This window comes from Kryptolebias marmoratus, linkage group LG5 (assembly GCF_001649575.2).
Source record: "Kryptolebias marmoratus isolate JLee-2015 linkage group LG5, ASM164957v2, whole genome shotgun sequence".
In the NCBI taxonomy this organism is placed as follows: domain Eukaryota; kingdom Metazoa; phylum Chordata; class Actinopteri; order Cyprinodontiformes; family Rivulidae; genus Kryptolebias; species Kryptolebias marmoratus.
In genome coordinates this window covers 4796550-4815127 of record NC_051434.1, presented here as the reverse complement: position 1 = coordinate 4815127, position 18578 = coordinate 4796550, and the positions used below count along the sequence as shown (strand labels likewise).

Genomic DNA, 18578 nt, shown 5'->3' with positions numbered 1-18578 from the left:
GGTCAAAAGGAAAGAAGAGAAAGTAAAGTGTACCCAGAAGAGGTAAGTTAGGAAATTACAGGTTCTCTGAGCAGCAGTGACTCCACCATCCCGACCTGAAGCCTTAAGGATAATCATCGGTATCAGCCATGATTAGTCGCTGGCTCACATGAAGTTCTCGCTCTGTCTCCCTCCAACTCCACAGCTCTGAAATTCTATGACCTTTTTAATCTCCGCCTGCAGATTTCAAATGAGTTTCTGATGGACTCTAATTACCAGTCTGAAATGAGAATGAGATTCTTAATTCCATGTTCAAATTAGCCTCTCTGCTGAAGAGGTCCGAGCTGACCCAGATAATGATGATGCAGATATCCAAGGAGCAGCACAGATCTGCTGACTCTTTTATATAACATCAGTGTGTAGGACAGTCAGAGCACCAGGGACAAAATGAGCTTGGATTTGGTTTCGCTTTGATGTGAGTTTTATGTGCAGGAAGGAAAAAAAAGTAATGAAAGCAAAGCAGAGATAAGACCACCACGTGATTGTTTAATTAATGGATTATCACAAATATTGGTGCAGGCACTCAAAGTCAAAGGAGGGATTTTAATCTTGTTTTATCATCTGATCAACCTAAGTAATATGTCTCAATATCATTCAAATAGATTGGTACCATTTATTACTGACAGTTTATAACAGGAAAATTATCTAACATTTCTTCAAAAGCAGACATTCAGATGAATCTTTTTGGTTTTAACTGGTTTTACTCAAGGAAAAATGACAGTAGTTTTATGAAAGTAAAATTACCAGCTGCTGAAGTCAGTTTCACCACCGGGAGGTTGGTACTCAAAAGAAATCCTTACATTGAAGTCAAAGCTCATTTTACTTTTCTGTTCCCATTTGGGGAACTTTTATATTTAGGAAAACTGGGGGGGTTAATCCTCCAATTAATCCGTCTTTAAGCTTCTCCCATTGTGATGAAAAACAAGTGTAAATCAGCTATACATAAAAGGAACTGATCTTAATGAAGGTGTCTTTAAGATTTGATTTAGATGCATAAAATATTAAATTTTGTCCTTCTTTTTCTCAGGTCCAAGCTGACCCAGATTGTGGTGGATGTTTCAGCCGGCCCCCACAAGGACCGGACAGTGATGTTTCTCGGCTCAGACGATGGACGAGTCCTCAAAGTGTTGGCCAGCACACATCCGAATGACAGCTTTGGATCCAAATTGCTGGAGGACATCGACGTCTACAATCCTTCGAAGTATTGCTGGTCTCTCATTTCTAACCTGCATGCTGCAGCTGCAGGTTTATATACACTAATCTTTCTTTAATGTGTCTGTGTCCAGGTGCAACGTTCAGGGTCAGGAGGACAGGAGGGTTCTGGGCTTGGAGCTGGATAAAGATCACCACGCTTTGTTTGTAGCGTTCACCAGCTGTGTCATTAGAGTACCACTCAGCCGCTGCACCCAACACGGAGCCTGTAAAAGGTAGGAAACTAGCTGTGATTAAAACAGCACTCAGTCGGTCATACTGTGACATTAAATCAAAGCTGCCATTTTCAGCAGGACAAACATGAGATTTCTGAATTTGACAAAACATTATAATTTTGTTAACTCTGGAAAACCTTCCAGAAATAGGGATGGAGAGAGTCTCTTTTATATTGAAATATGGACCCTAATTTGGTAACATAATAAATAATATAGATACACATGTGTTCTGGGGGAATTGTAAGTTTGAATAGTAAAATATGAAGATAAAAATAACCTTATTATAGACTTCATTAGACTGATACGAACAGAGCTCGCTGCCCAAACTAGAGCACATTCATCACTTGAGAGTGATACACGTGTTCAAGCACACACACCCTCACACACACCCTCACACACACACATATTGACATTAATCAGGCTCATTTTAATTACTGAGTAGGATGAATGAAAGCCAGCCAGTATGGTGTGGCAACAGCTGCAGGAGCACAGAGAGGCTTCCACCAGCTGTAATTCCATCATGTGTTCCCAGTCAGAATATTGTTTTTTTTTTTACTGCTGATTTTTCTTCTCACACAGCTACAGACTTGGAAAAATGGTCTCAATCTGGACCCCAAAATAAGGGAAATTTAGACATGATAAATGTGAAAGTGGCTACATTAGGTCTCATTTTGTTAAGACTTGAAAAATACAATTTGGATTGAAATTATCTAGCATTAGTCATGAATAACACACATTATCACCAGCTGTGAAAGAGCGAGGAATGTTATGCCAAATCTAATTATACTTTGCACATCTCAAACTTAACTTTTTTCTTGTAATTAAACACTTGTCCAACACAAAGTTATATATAATTTCTTAACATTTTTCTTTTTTTTTACTAAAATGATGTAAGTATTTAGAAATATTGGAATATATTGTGTGTTGTAGTTTGAAATATTGTAATTTTTTGTTCTTGAACTTTTCATAGAGCAACTAGTTGTATTGCGGACTCATTCTAAAAAGAAATGGAAAAACTATTTTTAAAAAAAATTGTACGTTTATTTTATTTTGCTTTATTTTTTAGTATTATCAGCTTTATATTTGGGGGAATAAAGCCTCTTATGTCAGCACTCTGTAAGACAAATTTTTTTTTGTTATGCCATTAGCCTTTCTTATTAAAATATTTGAATTTCGTAACAAATCCTTGTAGGACATTACATTTATTTATTTATTTTAAATAGATACAATAAACACTATAGTTTTCTAATTTCATGCTTTCATTAAACATGTTTGAAAATCACAAAACAGAATGACTAGTTAGCTTCTTAAAACTACACAATTAGAGTATTTTAGTACACGTGTCATTAGAGATAAAGAATAAAGTACAAAAATTCAAGTTTTTCCTCAACGCCTGATGTTTCTGTTTCAGGAATTACAAACACTTTACCTCCAAAAGCTATGTTGTCAAACTTTAATTTCCTGGATGTGGAGGTTAGCTGGTTTATTTCATAATGAGCCACAGCCAGACTCTGACAATTCAAGTAAGAACAAACGGAGTTGTCTCAGGTGGTTTTGATGTCAGCTGTGTGTTTGTGTGTGAATGACAGACATCAGTAAGAAAAAAAACTGGACTAGGAATAGATGATGGGGTTTGAGACTTGATCTGTGAATGTGTGGCCGTTGTTTGTGTCACTGAAGGTTTTCTTCAACTCCAAAATGGCAGCTGCTGACACACGTGTGTGTGTGTGTGTGTGTGTGTGTGTTGATGTAAAACATGAAGAGACAGGATGACAGCTCACTGTCTCTAAACAAAGACTAGTTGAGCTGCTGGAATATGAATGTCCACTTGGTCTGAAATGAACAGCCCTGTTTTTAAACATGCGTTGATTTGAAGGTCCAGGCCGGGTTTTTAAAATTGTGGCTTTATTTCACTGGAGGGAAATGAATAAATAAATCTATGATATCCCATTAAAAAATTACACATTGAATTCCTTTTCTTAAACACTATTGGTGCAGCTGGATTCATTCGGGTCAAAGAAGGAATCACTGATCCATCTTTAACAGAGCATCACCGTTTGATGAAGATTTTCATTTCAAACAGATTTTTTCCTAACGTTTCTTCATTTCAGTCCTTATGCATTTGCTGCAGACTCTTAGTTGAACGTTGATGCTGTTGGCCCAGCACCTCCCAAAATGGTTCTGTCAGGCAGAGTTTAGGTGACTGTAGAGGCCATTTTAATAATGTGCATCTACAGAGCACTTTTCAAATCAATTAGATGAGATTAAGTTGAATTAGATGCACTTGGCTAAACTGTTGAAAACAAAACGGCAAAAGAGAAATTATAATGAAGGAATTTGATCAGTACAAGTACAACATTCCCAGTTTTCTTTGGGAATTAGTCCAAGGATTATCAGTAAATGAGAAAGTCTCAAAGAACCAAGTCGGTCTATAATTTAGAAGAAATGACCCTTTTCTCTTTGTGTTTTCCAGAGCCTGCCTTGCCTCTCGGGATCCATACTGCATCTGGCTTCGCACCGGGAGTTGTGCCAACATGGCGCCGGGCTTCAAGTATGTGTCAATTCTTTTTCTTTTCTTTTTCCGCTTCTTCACTCTGGCGCTCGGGCTTCGCTTTCTCCCTCCGATTCCACTTCGCCATCATCAGTCTGACAGCCAATAAAAGTCTGACGGCTCTGCTTATCTGTCTGAAGGGTCAAACATCCGAAGGTTGTAAATCTTTGGTGCTTTAACACTTGTAGCCAAAGTGAAAGGATGTTCGAGGAAGCACAATTGGGACAAAAGTAAAAAAGGATTTCTGGCAGGATATACTGAGTGAACTTTGTTGGTCTAAATTACCTAAAGTAAAACAGTGAGTCAGAATCAAACATCCAGCAGTTTGTGCTGCTGGCAGCAGTGTGCACAGAGCAGCTCCTTAAATGAGTTTTTCTACATCATCTGACAGGACTACAAACCCTTTTTAAGATGTACCTTTTTCTGAAACAACATATCCAGCAGGGGTGGTGAAACTTGTGGTTTGGGGTCGACATCAGCACGACAGAATCACAGAGCTGCTAGATAATTTGTTTTTCACACTTTATGCTGGAAATCTCCAGTGCAAACACATTCTAAATGTGTTTGCTAAAACACACACACACACAAAAAAAAACAATGTATAAATGCTTAGGCAGGTCATTTCAGAGACTCTAGAGGTGGGTTACAAAACATCACAATTTAGTTTTCATGTTGGCCATGGTAGCATGTTTTAGTTTTGTCTGGAGAAAAGCCCCTCGCTGAATGGTGCTGTTTATTTATTTATGTGTCATTCTCTTTAAATTGTGGTCTCATGATATTCTGGGTAAAAATCCACATTTTGAAGGGTTTCTCTTGCATGTATGTCTGTTTGCTGCTTTTTTATCATTAACTTTTTTGTCCCACTGACTGATTCATAAATGATCATGTTCTATTTAAATATAAAATACAGCGATAAAGATTGTCTTTTTATTTAAGACTTTGACATATCCAAACGACTGAAAATGTTTTATATATTTTGCCCTAAAAAGTAAGAAAATTGTAATTTTTAAGTGTTCACATGGACTTAGGTTGACAGATTAGAAATTTGTATTTTACCCCAAATAAATGGTTAAAAAAGTGACATTTTCAAAGAACATCTGGACAAATACTAAGAGCATTTTGATTTAACTCTATTTTCAAACACAAATATTTATATTATATTTTTATAAATGTCCAAGTTATTTATTTTTTTAAGAATCTGTGCAACAGTATTGCTTACAAACTGTAATCTAACAGCACGGGAAAGACAGCATCACACGAATCTGTTTAGATCCGTGTGATGCTGTTTAGATAATAAATGTATCTTGTTGAGTTGCCTTAACACAGAAATCAATGAGGATTTTGTTGCCATGCTTTAGGTTTTCAGACAAATCAGAGCAGAAGAAACTCTGATCTTCTTTAAAAAAAAAAGAAACAGTTTTCTTAGGAGACACTGCATCTGCTGCTGAGAAATGGCTTCTTCGGCTTCCTGGATCTGGCAGATGGCTGGCATTTTAGCTGTTAATGTGCCACTGGTTCTTGATCATTGATCTGTGCTGCTGATCTGCAGATAATGCTGCCGACGCTCCTGCACAGCCTCTGCACAGCCTCTGCACGGAGCATGCTCATTTCAGAGCAGAAGTCACTGGACTCAGTCATAACTGGTGCAGAGACCAGAGCAGTGCAGTGACACAGATTCATGCTGAAAGAGAAGGATTCTTCCTGCAGTCAGACAGCTTTACATGGATTTGGTTTTATATAAAATAAACCCTCATTTTCCCTGAACTGACAAATATCAAATAATCCGTTCCAGTCAAACTATGAACATTTACATTATTTTGTTTTTGTAAAAAAGGGCAAACTTTCATGTTTTATTTGTTAAATTTGACAGTGAATTTAATTTCAGAAGGGTTTACAGGTTCATAAAGAATAAAATAAACATCATTGTCTCAATAAAGTTTAGAATATTTCTCCTGACTGATGGACTCAAGTCTCGGTTATAATTATGACTTAAGGAGAATTAAACAAGTTACACAGCTTTGAAAGAGCTCCAATTTCAAAAGTAATGTGTGATGTCTAGTTTTCCTTTATCTCTTTTTGTTCTGTTTTACAACTATAATAAAATTACACATTGAATTTCCACATCAACACATTCATATTTTCCTCACTTTTGATTCTGCAGTCTTAAGTCCCAGTCCCTATTTCTGCTCTTGGTCTCATTCCACCGTAAGTCAACACAGCTAAAAGACAATTCTGCAAAGAATAATTTGCTCACACAATCGTTTCAAAGGCTCCATGATTTGTTTACTGATTTTTCTGTTTCTGCTTTTCCTGAAGCCAGCGACCTGCTGGTGTTTATGACCGATGATATTTAAAGATGAGGAGGCTGTAGTTGATTTTTAGCTCTTTGAGGTACAGAACAAGCCTTTTCCCAAGAGACGAGCATGAAAATATTATGACTTCAATTTGCAGGTTAGTGAAGGAATGGCAAAAAAAAAAAAAACTAATAACCACAGATTGATTGTCACCGGTGGTTGTAGTGTGGGGCTGAGCTACAGGACACTTTAGGGTTATTGATTAAAAAGTGGCACAAGGTAACACATTTAGCTTCAAAAGCTGCCAGCTGCTGCACAGTTTCTTTGTATATCTGTGTGTTTTTAAGCCTCATCCTGCTTGTGTGCAAAACCACAGAGGCTTTCATCTTCAGGCTGGAGTTTCATGGTTTGATTTTAGATTTAAACAGAAGGTTTTTGGGAGTCTACAAATCACCTAAAGAAGCATCTCTGCATGATCCTGTTGGTTAATTTAAGCTGCTTACACTTAAAATGTACAGGCTGTAGCAGCTAAATTTGGTTCGCTCACAATTTTCATGTAATATTTGGTACCTCGGTTGTTTTGACATAATAATTTGGCCGTTACCAGCTGGCATTTTCCTTTTTGTACAGATGAATCAAAAAGTGCAACAAACCATAACAAATAATATATATAATAAATAACTAAAATATGGCACAGATGTTTACTGATTTAAGTGTTCAGCATATTTAGGGATGCATGCATGTCCCGTTCTCAAAGCTTTCTCTTCTTAAGCTGCTTTTATAAACACATATGCCCTCTTCTCTTTGTCTAGACAGTGTTTACACTTTTAACTGGCACCTTTTATCTCCGAGGCCCCTGGCTGTCTAGGACCAATGATAATTTGACAGGGTCAGCTTGACTCCTCACAGACAACATAATTTGACCTACTTAGACCCAAGACCCCATTATGGAGGATTCACATTCTTTTCTAGCTTAGTTTTCTTCGCGTACTTAGCAAATAAAACACCCAAATCTTTTCTGAAGCCTTTCAACTGGCTGATGTTAAAGCAGCCATACCTTTTAAATATAAATCCCACGCTTTATGTCGTTTAAAACAAGGCTGTACATTGGATCAAAACAAAAATTGAGTTTGATTCTAAATTCAGCCCATTTGAGTCGTTCTGTGCTCTGTCAGATCCATAGCCTTGCCTGTTCTTTAGATTGTTTTATAAATCATGGCTGTCTCATTGCACCAACACTTCCATCAAATGCAAACCCAATCAATGTCAAACACAAATATTCCAGCAGGCATACATAATCCCCGTATTGATCTCCTCTCAGACTGAATGTGCCACTCTTCTTAGCAGACAGCCTTTTGTATTTGCCTGTCTCCTCTTGATCTGTCTCCTCACATCGATCGATGCCAGGAGACGAGGGGGTCGCATGTCTTTGAACAGATCGACTTTTCATAGACACTCGATCAAAGAAGGTGAGCCTTCTGCTCCAGTCATCGGCTAGGTTAAAGTCATTGTTGATTAACTAAAAGCTCTTCTTTTCATTACTTCTTCATCCAAAGACTTAAATTGGAAAACTTTAGGCCGTTAAAAACTCCCTGTTACCTGAAAGAACCAGACTCTGCCTTGATTTATATCGGAAGGGGAAAAAAAAGTTAACACAAATAAATATTTGTTACTTGCATTGCAGATTACATGGCAGACTTTCAGACAAAGTCCTAAAACAAAGTGTCTTCTGTTGAAGCTGCTGTTCATGTTAACAGGTGATGTTTTCTTCTGACCAATCAGAAATCTGTAGAGTTTGTACGTCATTATATGCATACAGTGGAAACAACCTCAGCTGAGGTTGAACCAATGAGTAGCACCAAGTATAATTTAAATGATGTTTTATTTAAAACAAAAAACAACTATATCTAACACAATAAAACATAATGTATAGAAAAACTATTAGCTCAGAATAAGTCTGAAATACAGTATTTTTACCAAGGTTCTATTTTCAGGATGAGATGGTCACTTTTAATGTTTGATTTGTGTAGGTCAAAGGTTACATGACAGTAGGCTAAAGCCCAGTGACACATCCTGCATGTTCTAACCCTAAGTATCTGCTTTCTTAGGTGTATATTTTTTAAATTTATGGCCCATTGTTCCCATTGTTTTCCACTGTGGGCCAACATGGTTGTCATATATTCTGGAAAAAAGTGTAACATGTATATATCTTTTTTAGTAACTAAAATCTTTCTAATCCTGACCATATAAATTAAAAAGTAATAATAATAATTAGTTTTTTATTGTTTGTTTCAGTTTTGTATTTCCACTAAAGCTGCTCTTCTTTGTCCAGTTGTTTTTCTGCTTTAAACAGATGCTATAAATGAAATGACAGACTTGTGCTTCATGATTGTGGCTAACATTTAACATCATTGGATTCATCAGAACAAAAGTTGTAAGGAAACGGTGACCACAGTATTTTTGAAGGTGTTTCTTTTTTATCTTCTCGGGCCTCTGAGTTTAAATATCTGACATCATTATAAAGTTTATACAGGATCAGACAGGCACTTTTGTTTTGGTCTGCTTCATTTAACTTTTCAAATAAAGCCATCCAACTCTGCTGGACAAAGAATGCCAGATAAAGTCAAAATATTTTCTTTTTTTTTTGCTAACCTCAGAAAATCACCATATCCCCACACAGACACGGGAAACAATATTTCCAGCAGCTGCACAAAAGACACAACTGGTCTATTTATTACAGACAGCAGAGCCTACAGAGCACAGAGGAGACGCTGCGGGAAGATTAAAATGGACAGGATGAGCAGGTTGAGATGAAAAAGAGGCGAGGAAGGAAACTGAGGGGGGAAGTGAGGCTGTGATGCAAGAGCTGGAAAGGAAGAAGAAAGAGAGCAAAAACAGGAGATGGAGAATTACAAAACAAGAGCAGTGTCTGTGTCAAAGTTAAAAGCTGAGGAAATGAGAGAGACAACATACAGTCAGGCAGTTAAAGAAAGACAGTTTTCATTTTAAGGTTCGAGTTTTGTTTTGTTGTCTCGGTTGCATTTTCTTCTACGAGTGAAGAATTAAGATTTTAAAAAACAGTTCAAATGACCATCTTTGGCTTTATTTGCCCTTTAATGAAATTAAATAAATGGTTGTTCAAGGTTCTCTTTGCTTTTGCAGAAATCTGCATTCATTAAAACAAATGTTGTTTCTGAGATGACAACAGTGAGATCAGGCGGAGTCGAAGTGACAGAGCAGCATGCAGGATAAAAAGATACATTTTGTTCAGAAAGGCAGAGATGGAAAGAGACTGACTGACAGTGACACACACAGAAAAAAGATCTGAAAACTGCAACATGAGTGACTTCTCTCCTTCTAAAACTTCCACTCTGATCCACCAAAAGTCTCAGGTTCTCACGTAATTTGCCAGCAAGCATCATTCTCTGTAATAAACATCATAATGTGGTACAACTCGTCTGATAAACTGAAGAGCCTGTCGGGTACGGACTTTGTTTTCGTCTCTCACACTCCGTGAAGCAGCGAAGGGAAGTTTGACCAAGTTCAGTGATTATTCTCCATTAGCATCAGTGAAGATAACATCACAGTAATGCAAGTCCCAACAACCACTCATCCTTCATTCCTTCTGCTTCTGTTAACATCAAACCCTCCGACTACATGCAGTGGAGGCGAATGTCCCTGTCCTGCAACTCCAGCAACTCTGTCAGAGACACAGAGGAGGCGAAACTAAACCGAGCTCATCCCAGAAACCTTTTCTCTTTTTTTTCCTCACAATTAAGGCTTATTCATGAACAGAAAATTCACCAATCTTTCATATCTGAACAGACACCTACATCAATTGTCTCTAGCTGGATGTTGTCACATGTTAAAGAGAAGATGAGGGTTAAAAAAGTTGCCAATTTGTCCGAGATATTGGCAACTAAGGCAACCAAAACTGTTCTTTTAGGAGCACAGCATATGTTGATATCTAGAAGTTTTAACTTTTAAAATATTCTTTTAATAAGTGGTGTTGTAGCCATTTTTGCATTTTCTTTAGGCGTGTTTGCTTCCATGTAAGTTCTCAGTATAAACCTTTCCTTTTTTGGGATCAATTTTCACCTCTTAGTGGTTGATTTTAGACATTTGTGTGGTAATTTTCCACTTTGTGGTTGTTTTGAGTTCCAATTCGGTTGTTTTAAACTCCTGTGGTTTATTCCCACCTAACTGTGCCAATCACATGCCTCTTAGTGAGGTTTGCCTTTTAAATCATTGTGGTTCTTTAGTTTTTTGTTTTTCTCTAAACTTTTTATATTTATAATCAATATTCCTGGTCCAGGGACAGTTTTAACTCAAGGGAGTACTACTCCATCATCTTGTAGACTTTTAATGTCTGAATCATGTTGACCTAAACATACTAGCAGGGTTTTTAAACATATATGAGACTTAATTTTATCAAACCAAATCACGACCTCAGTCCAGCTGATTGAAGCATTAAAACAGAACGGCTTCCACAGAGAGAGATTTTTCAGAGCTTCGCTCGACTGAAAATCTCTGAGCTGAAAGTGAGTTCAGTTTCTCAAAATTCTGCTGATAAGTGAAAGATTTCCTCCAGGGAGAAGAAATGGATAAAGGGAAAGGATGATGAAGTAAGAATAGAAAGAGCCGAAGAGGAAAAAGATAACAGCTTACATAACATTAGTTGAAGGCAGAAAATGCAGACAAACTGAAGAATTTTAACAAGACTGAAGAAGAGGAGGCAGATGGAGAGAGATACAAATGAAAAGACGACCTGTCCTCCCCATATGGTGTGGTGTCCAATCTTTAGTCAAAATTAGAACAAAAAATCTCTTGATTTTTATACCAGCACTACAGCTGTGATTAGCAGCAAGAGTTCATGCTGTAACATTTGTCTCACTTCTCATCCTCTGCACAATAAACTCATTAACTACAAAGATGTAAGAAATATTTATTAATTAATTGTTTTTTGTTTTTACAAAATTATTTTCTGATGCGCTGTAGCAAACGGAACAGATTCTAAAGAAGATAATTTTTTTTAAAATAAAACTCTTACCCCCAGGGAAATTTCTAAAGTTATTTCTTTCTCATATTCTTACATCATCTATACACACCCAAAAGCTCTTACATCAGCATCTTTAACAGCTTCTCCAAATCTTATGTTAAGCTCCTTCCCACATTCTAATATTGGAGCAATTAGGTGGTTTTAAACCTGTTATTTGTGCAGGAACATCATTACGATTTGGTTGAAACTGGTGTTTATTAATGTTCGGTTCTATCAAGAGCCTAAAATGCCAAAAATTACAGAAAATTGGGTGTTTTAGTCCTCCGTAAAACTATGTCATCCATGGTCACAGAAGAGCAGGAGCTCATTCTGACAAGAAAACTATGAACTGGACGAGCAACTTTCAACACTAACAGATTCTTTGAAAAAAATATTTTCAGTTTTCTAACTTATTTTAATTGCAGTACATAAAACATAAATAATAAAATGAGACAACAGGACATAAAACAAAACAAATTATAAAATCATAAATCAGATTGACTAATAGGGGGATTTAAGTCATGAAGTTAATTTGTTGCATCGTTTGGTGTTGACTTGATGGTTGTAAACATTTAGTGTGTGAGTGAGTTTTCATAACATTATGACTTAAGTTAGTTCATTAATGCTTGCAGCTAATAAATAGTGGCTAAGTAGGTAAATCGGTGCAGTCAGTAGTAGTTAGTCTGACAAGCATAATTGTAAATGTTTATGAAAACCAGAAACAAAAAGAAAGGAAGCAAAACGGATAAAAGCAAAACTGAAAGAACAATCTAATAAGAGGAACCATAACAAAAGATGGACAAAATATGTATATAAAAGAATTCTATTTTTTTTTCTGTTTATATATATATATATATATATATATATATATATATATATATATATTAAACCAGTTCAAAATAACACAAGTTATTTGACTCAGTTAAAGTTTTAGGTAGTTTTGAATGACCCTAAATAACCTTAAAACCCTTAAAAAATGTGTAGAATCTTTTTTTTTTTCTGTTGTTGAACTGACAGTATTTCTGGTCAGTTGATTCAAAGTTTGCCCAAATCCTAAGATGTTTTAAGTAACATAAGTGTTGATATAGTCATTGGTCATTTCTCTAGATCCTTTCCAAGTCAACGACTCAATACCTTTCTTCTCCAAAGCTTGCAGAACCTTTTAAGTGTTCATTGAACACAGTGGTGTCCAGTCCTGGTCCTGGAGGGCCACCATCCTGCATGTTTTAGATGTTCCGCTGCTTTGACACACCTGATTTGAATGAATGAGTGACTAACGGGCTTCTGCAGAAGTTGTAGACCTTCTGAAGAGCAGGGAAACATCTAAGACATGCAGGACGGTGGCCCTGGAGGACCAGGATTGAACCCCGCTGCTTTAACAGAAAGCTGCTGCAGCCACGTATACATCTCAATTACATTTCACGGTCTCTCAGAGCCGTTAACGCCTCCACTGCAAAGCTTCAACACAGAGAACATGAAATCACAATGCAGCGACACCAGCGTCTGATAACTTGGCTGCATTTTATAACTGAGTCTATTTTCATCCCCTCCTCCGAGTCGCTCCCCGCTAGATGAGCGAGGCGTTCAGGTGCCTGAGAGCGGTTGGGATATATAGCGGCTCACCGTCGCATCGACCTCCTCCTGTTCTCTCTTTTTCTCCTCACTTACAGCTCAACCCACGCTGGTGGAAATGAAGCTCAAACAGAAAGATGGCAATGGGGAGAGAGAGAATGAGCATTAAGGGAGATAAATATTGAGTGGCTGAGGGGGTGGAGGAGTTAGCAAATATGAGGTACAGAGATATAAAGTCGAGTGAGGGAGAAGAGGGAATCAAATTATTTCATTTGAAATTCAAACTTGTATCTTCCAATAAATATGCTCTAAATGTTCTACAAACTTATTTTCCTTGCTGTGTATATAACTAAAATAAAAAACAGCATAAACAAAAAGATATAGAGGATGTTTGCTAATGTCTATGTGGGGGGAATGTATCATATCGTAATGCAAAACATGGCCACTATTGTGAAGCCTCTCTTTAAAAAGCTAAGTGTGAAGTAGGTCTTTATTTAAGTTTCAGGACACATTTATTTCACCTAAAGTTGTTCCAACACATTTTACTCTCCTGTCAAATCGATATTGTCTATTTAGTGAGCTTCTTCTAATGTTCTGTCCTGCTGTGACTGAACCAAATGAGGTCTCCAGTCAGTCAGCTGGAGAATACAGAGTATTTTAGATTCCAATAAATCATTTGAAGTTTTAAGATCAAGTCCAAACTAGGCCTGAAATTTCATTCACGTATCAAGTTCTGTAAGTTTCAGTCCTCCTCTCAATGCATTTGATTTTGTTCATGGAATATTTGAGGTATTTGAAAGTCCAAATTATTTAAAGGACATTTAAGGACATATTTACCATTGATATGAGGAAAAAAAAATCTGCATATTGTTTTTTGACCAGTCTTCATAACTTAGCAATGAGTACCTTTCAAGCTAGTTCCTCTTTCATTAAGGACACAAATCAAAGAATGAAGTCAAGTCTCAAGATGTCTGACCCTGCAGACGTCATGAATCTGAATGAACTCATCGCGAACAGAATAAATACATATTTTAAAATCTCTTTAAGGTCATTTAGCGCACAAAAACAGCAGAAAACTTGTTTTGGAAACTAACGCTTGACTTCCCTCATAGTTTCTGTCACACAGTCATCTTAAAGTCGTTCAGCTGTAAGGCTCATGAGACTCCAGATGTTTTCTGCCCTTGGTGGCTGTGATGTAAAACGGCAAAAAACTGTCTTTGACATAGAATGATTTTTTAAAAATAAAACAATATTTTCCTAAAGTTACTTAACTAGTTTTGGGTAATAACAGATTTCTTTGGGCAGTTAAAGGAACTTGAACTCAAGACACTTAAATGGAAGCCATGTGAATTATTCCTTTAAGACTTGAGACAGTAAATGCAAATCATTATGAAAACAAATACATCGAAGCAACATGCAGCTGTAGAGCCATGCTCTGCCTGCTGGAAATTCAATTAAATAGGTATTTATTGTGTTACATCCCCACTGCCTTTTAAACATATTGTCCTTATGTTACAAGTTGGTGAGCTTGTGTTGCTGTAGTTTGGCTGCCAGTTAAAATCCTAACTAAAATGTTAGTCTTCCATGTGTGACACAAAATGCTTTTATTTGAAATAGTGTTTCTTTTAACTGACAATCACAAAAATTAAGTTCCTATTGATGCATGTATTGTGGCAGAACACCAGCATCCTAGGGGTTATCCAAATAATTCTGAGCCACGCTTCAGTTCTTTTTAACACAACATTTGGTGTGTGAATGGACATTTGTGCTCACCCTACTTTTAGCCAGTGCAGTCTGCTGAGACACTAACTTTTGATTGCGGCATCACACCACTAAATCTGCTGAGGTGCAAAAACAAAACAAGGGTGAGAGGAATCGGATATAACTGAGATATTAGGGAAGATGGATGACGGGGAAAAAGTGATTTCATGAAACAGTGGAGGAAGTAAGTATATTGTAAGAGCTGATAAGTTAATGATTTGGAAAAAAGGGTTAAAACGACTGCAAGAAATTAAGTTTGCAGACTATTATCAGGAAAACTGAAAAATGTCAATGAATGAAAAGCAAGTAAAGACTAACAGCAGGTTTTTTCTTCTTCTTCTTTTTATGGTTCATCAAACAAATGCTTTCTTTCATCTTTGTGGAAAATAGTTTTTGTCAGTACAGGCAGAATGAGATTATAAAAAGCACAATCTTCCAGACAAAGAAGGATATGAGCTCAATGTCATCAGAGGGATGAATGGCTCTGTCACAGATCACAGCAGTTTGACAAACAAAGTACTTTTTTCTTTCTCTGATATGCTTTTTTCAAATATAATCCACCACCTCCAGAAACATCCTGTCAACTTCCTCTCAATGTTTTATTCTTCTGAGATGTTCAGTGGATTGTTGCCAAATGTTTCTTTTGATTTTGGATGGAAGGAGAGTCATTAAAGATCAAACTCATAAAAAAAAAAGAGTTAAACAAAAAACTCAAAGTAGTCCAACATCGAGGAAAATATAATTTACCCATGATTGATAATGTCAGCAGGAATGCTTGGGCCTGTTTTTTTTGTCACTTCTTTAAATAAAAGGAAGCCCACAAAATTGCTGTAAAGATGCAAATTAACTGGTGGTTCCCGTAGTCCTGCACGACATCTAAAAATATAAAACTAAAGTAACATAGAAATCATAACTGAGTAGTTTAAAAGCAAGATGGTCGACTCAGTTGTTTCTATTTTAGCTTAAAAAAAGAGTACCAGTGTTTATTTGCTTTGTTGCTGTTTGTATAATGATGCATCAAATGAATTTGTTGAGTCTGAACTTTTATGAAGTCAGAACTTTTTTATTTCAGTCAAACTTTCACCAAAAAAATCCTCAGATTTTAGATCTGAAGAAGTCCATCCTGACGATTTTTTAAAATATTTTTTGTTTGAACAAACTGTAAAACCTCAAGAAAACTCAATAATTTTTGCAAGTATTTCACATTTTAGCTTATTAATGCTACAATTATGTCCTTCACATTGACTTTATGCAAGGTTTCAATCTAAAATACATTTTTTTTGCAGCATAGATTTTATTAAAACTGTATGCACTGACAAAGCACTGGGTATTGTTAATGTTAGAGTATCGGTGATTTTTAAACTGACTTAATCAAAACAACTTCAAGTACAGAGTGTAGAATTAGGATTAAAGAGCAAAACTATCCTTTGTCTTCCATTTACTGAAATAAAGCAGACACTGAAGCATTTGCAGAATTGTATCTTCTAGTTTTTACCAGTTAAAGGATTTCTCTCACCTCGAGCAGGTGAGCAGCCAGAACAAAGTGGGCCTCCTCGTCTCGAACGCCGCTGTTACGCAGCAGTCGTTTCAGCGGCGTGGCTGTGAAGTCCTGATTTGTGGCCCCTTTTAAATTTGATTTGAAGGTCAGATGAAAACGTCGGTGGTGACAAAAGCAGAACCAGTAAACAACAGGGACTTAATCCGAGAGCCGTACACACTCAGTGGGTAAATGGCCTCACTTTCCTGGTGCTGACAGGGTGTGTGAGTGTTTTTCATGCTCACCTCTTGTCACAGTCTGTCTCCTGGTTGGACAAGTTTCACCTTTTTTCCACCTAATTGGAGGACAGAAAGAAGGTGAATAAGTTTGCTGCTTCTCCTCAGTTGACCTTTGGAATAGTTTGCCCTTTAAAGTAAATGATGAAATGAACAATGTGGCAAAAGCTAATTCAACAGCTTAAGCAGTTATTTGGTCTTTGTAGAGGTTCATCATGGCTGAAATTTCCAGGAAACCCAGAGCAGCCAATAAGATGAAGCACCAAACTTGTTTTGTTGGTCAGTTAAGAACTGGGGTGTAACAAGACCCGCATCTCACAAGGCACGATACTGGGTTTACAGGAACGAAACCAGACTTTTAACAAGTTTTTTAAGCAAATACTCAGCTGACTAGCATCTCTCCTGTCAGGTTCCTCCTGAGTCTTTTCAGACGTTTGAATGATACTTCAGCTACACACAACCCTCTCGTTAAATCTGTGACCTTTGAACTCCAGGGGGTCTAACTCATTTTCACCAGGGGCCAAAATTAAAAACCTGATCTTAAAAAAAAAAAATAAGTAAATTCACCATATTTTTCACATTTCCCATGTGAAAATATTCATGCAAAAATATGAAATGATCTGAATATTTGTCAGAACAAATATAGTTTACTGGAAAAAAAATTTAAATAAGAGGATTCTTTCTTTTGAGTCAATTTTATTGGATTCTAATGAAAATATTTGCCGGTGGTCATCAAAATGTCTCCAAACATTCTACCTTAAAACTACAGATGAAAACACAGGTAATATAAATTCAGACACTGTCGCTGTGATGAGCTCGAGCAGGTGTTTATCTGAGGGTCTGACTGGATCGGACATTAGAGTGAATCTCCTTTTATGTTTTATTATTATTATTTCCATCACAGACTAAAGTGGCTCACTCTGATGAGATAAAATAAGAGCTGAGGTGGGGACTCACTGAACGGTATGGTCTGATTTTGTCTCCACCTCGCTGCAAGTTTTAATACTTTTCCTATCAACTCTAACAGATTAACGAGAGTTTCATACGTAATTTTCTTAACTTCAAAGTCAGCAGATTACCATATGATCTTGGCACTGAGCAAGTTATTTTCTTAAATGAATCTCCTACAGAAGCACCTCTCAGAACTTACCTGCAGAAGCTGTATGAGGAGGAGGAGGGCAGGATGAAGCTGCTCTCATGACCACATTGGTCCTACTGCCTGATATTTCCGTTAAAACCGCTGCCACACAAATGATTCAAAGTGGATCAAGATCTTGTTGCACCCTTAGTTAAAAACTAATTATTAAAAACTAATTATTTATTAATGTTGTGTTCTTGTTGTGTCTGCAGGGCGGGGTTTGAGCAGGACATCGAAGGCGACCATTCGTTTTACTCCAACAGCTGTCACAGTAAGATGAATCTGTTCTTCTACAGCCATCAAAGAACACTTGTAAAAGTTTAAATTTAAGATGGAAAGGTTGTAAAAGTTTGTAGATTGCAAAAAAAAAAGAAAAAAATGTCATGAAAACATGGCAGTATGGTTTTGCACATTCCTGTTTTTGAAAAAATAAAAAATAGTGTGAGGAGACCTATGGTACTGGAAAAAACAAAAGTATTCTGCTCTGAAAAAACAAACTGCTGCACCATAGAACAAATTATTGGGTTTCCTCCATATTATATATGTAATTGTCATTATCTATGTCGAATCGGGGCTTAGAGCAGTCTAAGAAAAGAAGCATCATGATCCTGATAACTTGCCACCTATTTCTCCAGGTCCTCCTTGGGGATTTAACACCTGAAGGCACAAACACTCCCCAGAGTAGTGTAGATCTGCCAGATATCTCTCAGTTAAATGGCTGAATATATTCAGCTGTTTCACAGCATCCAGACCATGTTCCATTTTTTATTTTTTTTTCCCCATCTCTCCAAAAATACATTTCCGTTTCTGCATTCCTCTGCGCAGGAAGTTTAATATATACTGATCTAAAAGCTGGCACAGGGAAGTGTCTGCAAAAAGGACAGAGTTAGTTTTCATATAGACTTTAATATAAGTTGTGCTGTTAGTGGCATACTGATTTTTAGTCCCATATTCTGGTCTCTAAGGCAACGACTCTTTCCAGACA

General features: G+C 36.9%; 1 protein-coding gene across 5 annotated transcripts in view; it reads left to right on the top strand.

Moving 5' to 3' along the window:
- Positions 1 to 18578, top strand: part of LOC108243952 (semaphorin-6D) — a 141154-nt gene that overhangs the window by 99836 nt on the left and 22740 nt on the right. For all 5 annotated transcript variants that reach the window (XM_037975694.1, XM_017429723.3, XM_017429725.3 and 2 more), the window contains 4 exons: positions 1067 to 1240; positions 1326 to 1466; positions 3940 to 4017; positions 17806 to 17864. In XM_037975694.1, coding sequence (XP_037831622.1) covers positions 1067 to 1240; positions 1326 to 1466; positions 3940 to 4017; positions 17806 to 17864 — 452 coding nt within the window. The remainder of the gene's footprint in view (positions 1 to 1066; positions 1241 to 1325; positions 1467 to 3939; positions 4018 to 17805; positions 17865 to 18578) is intronic.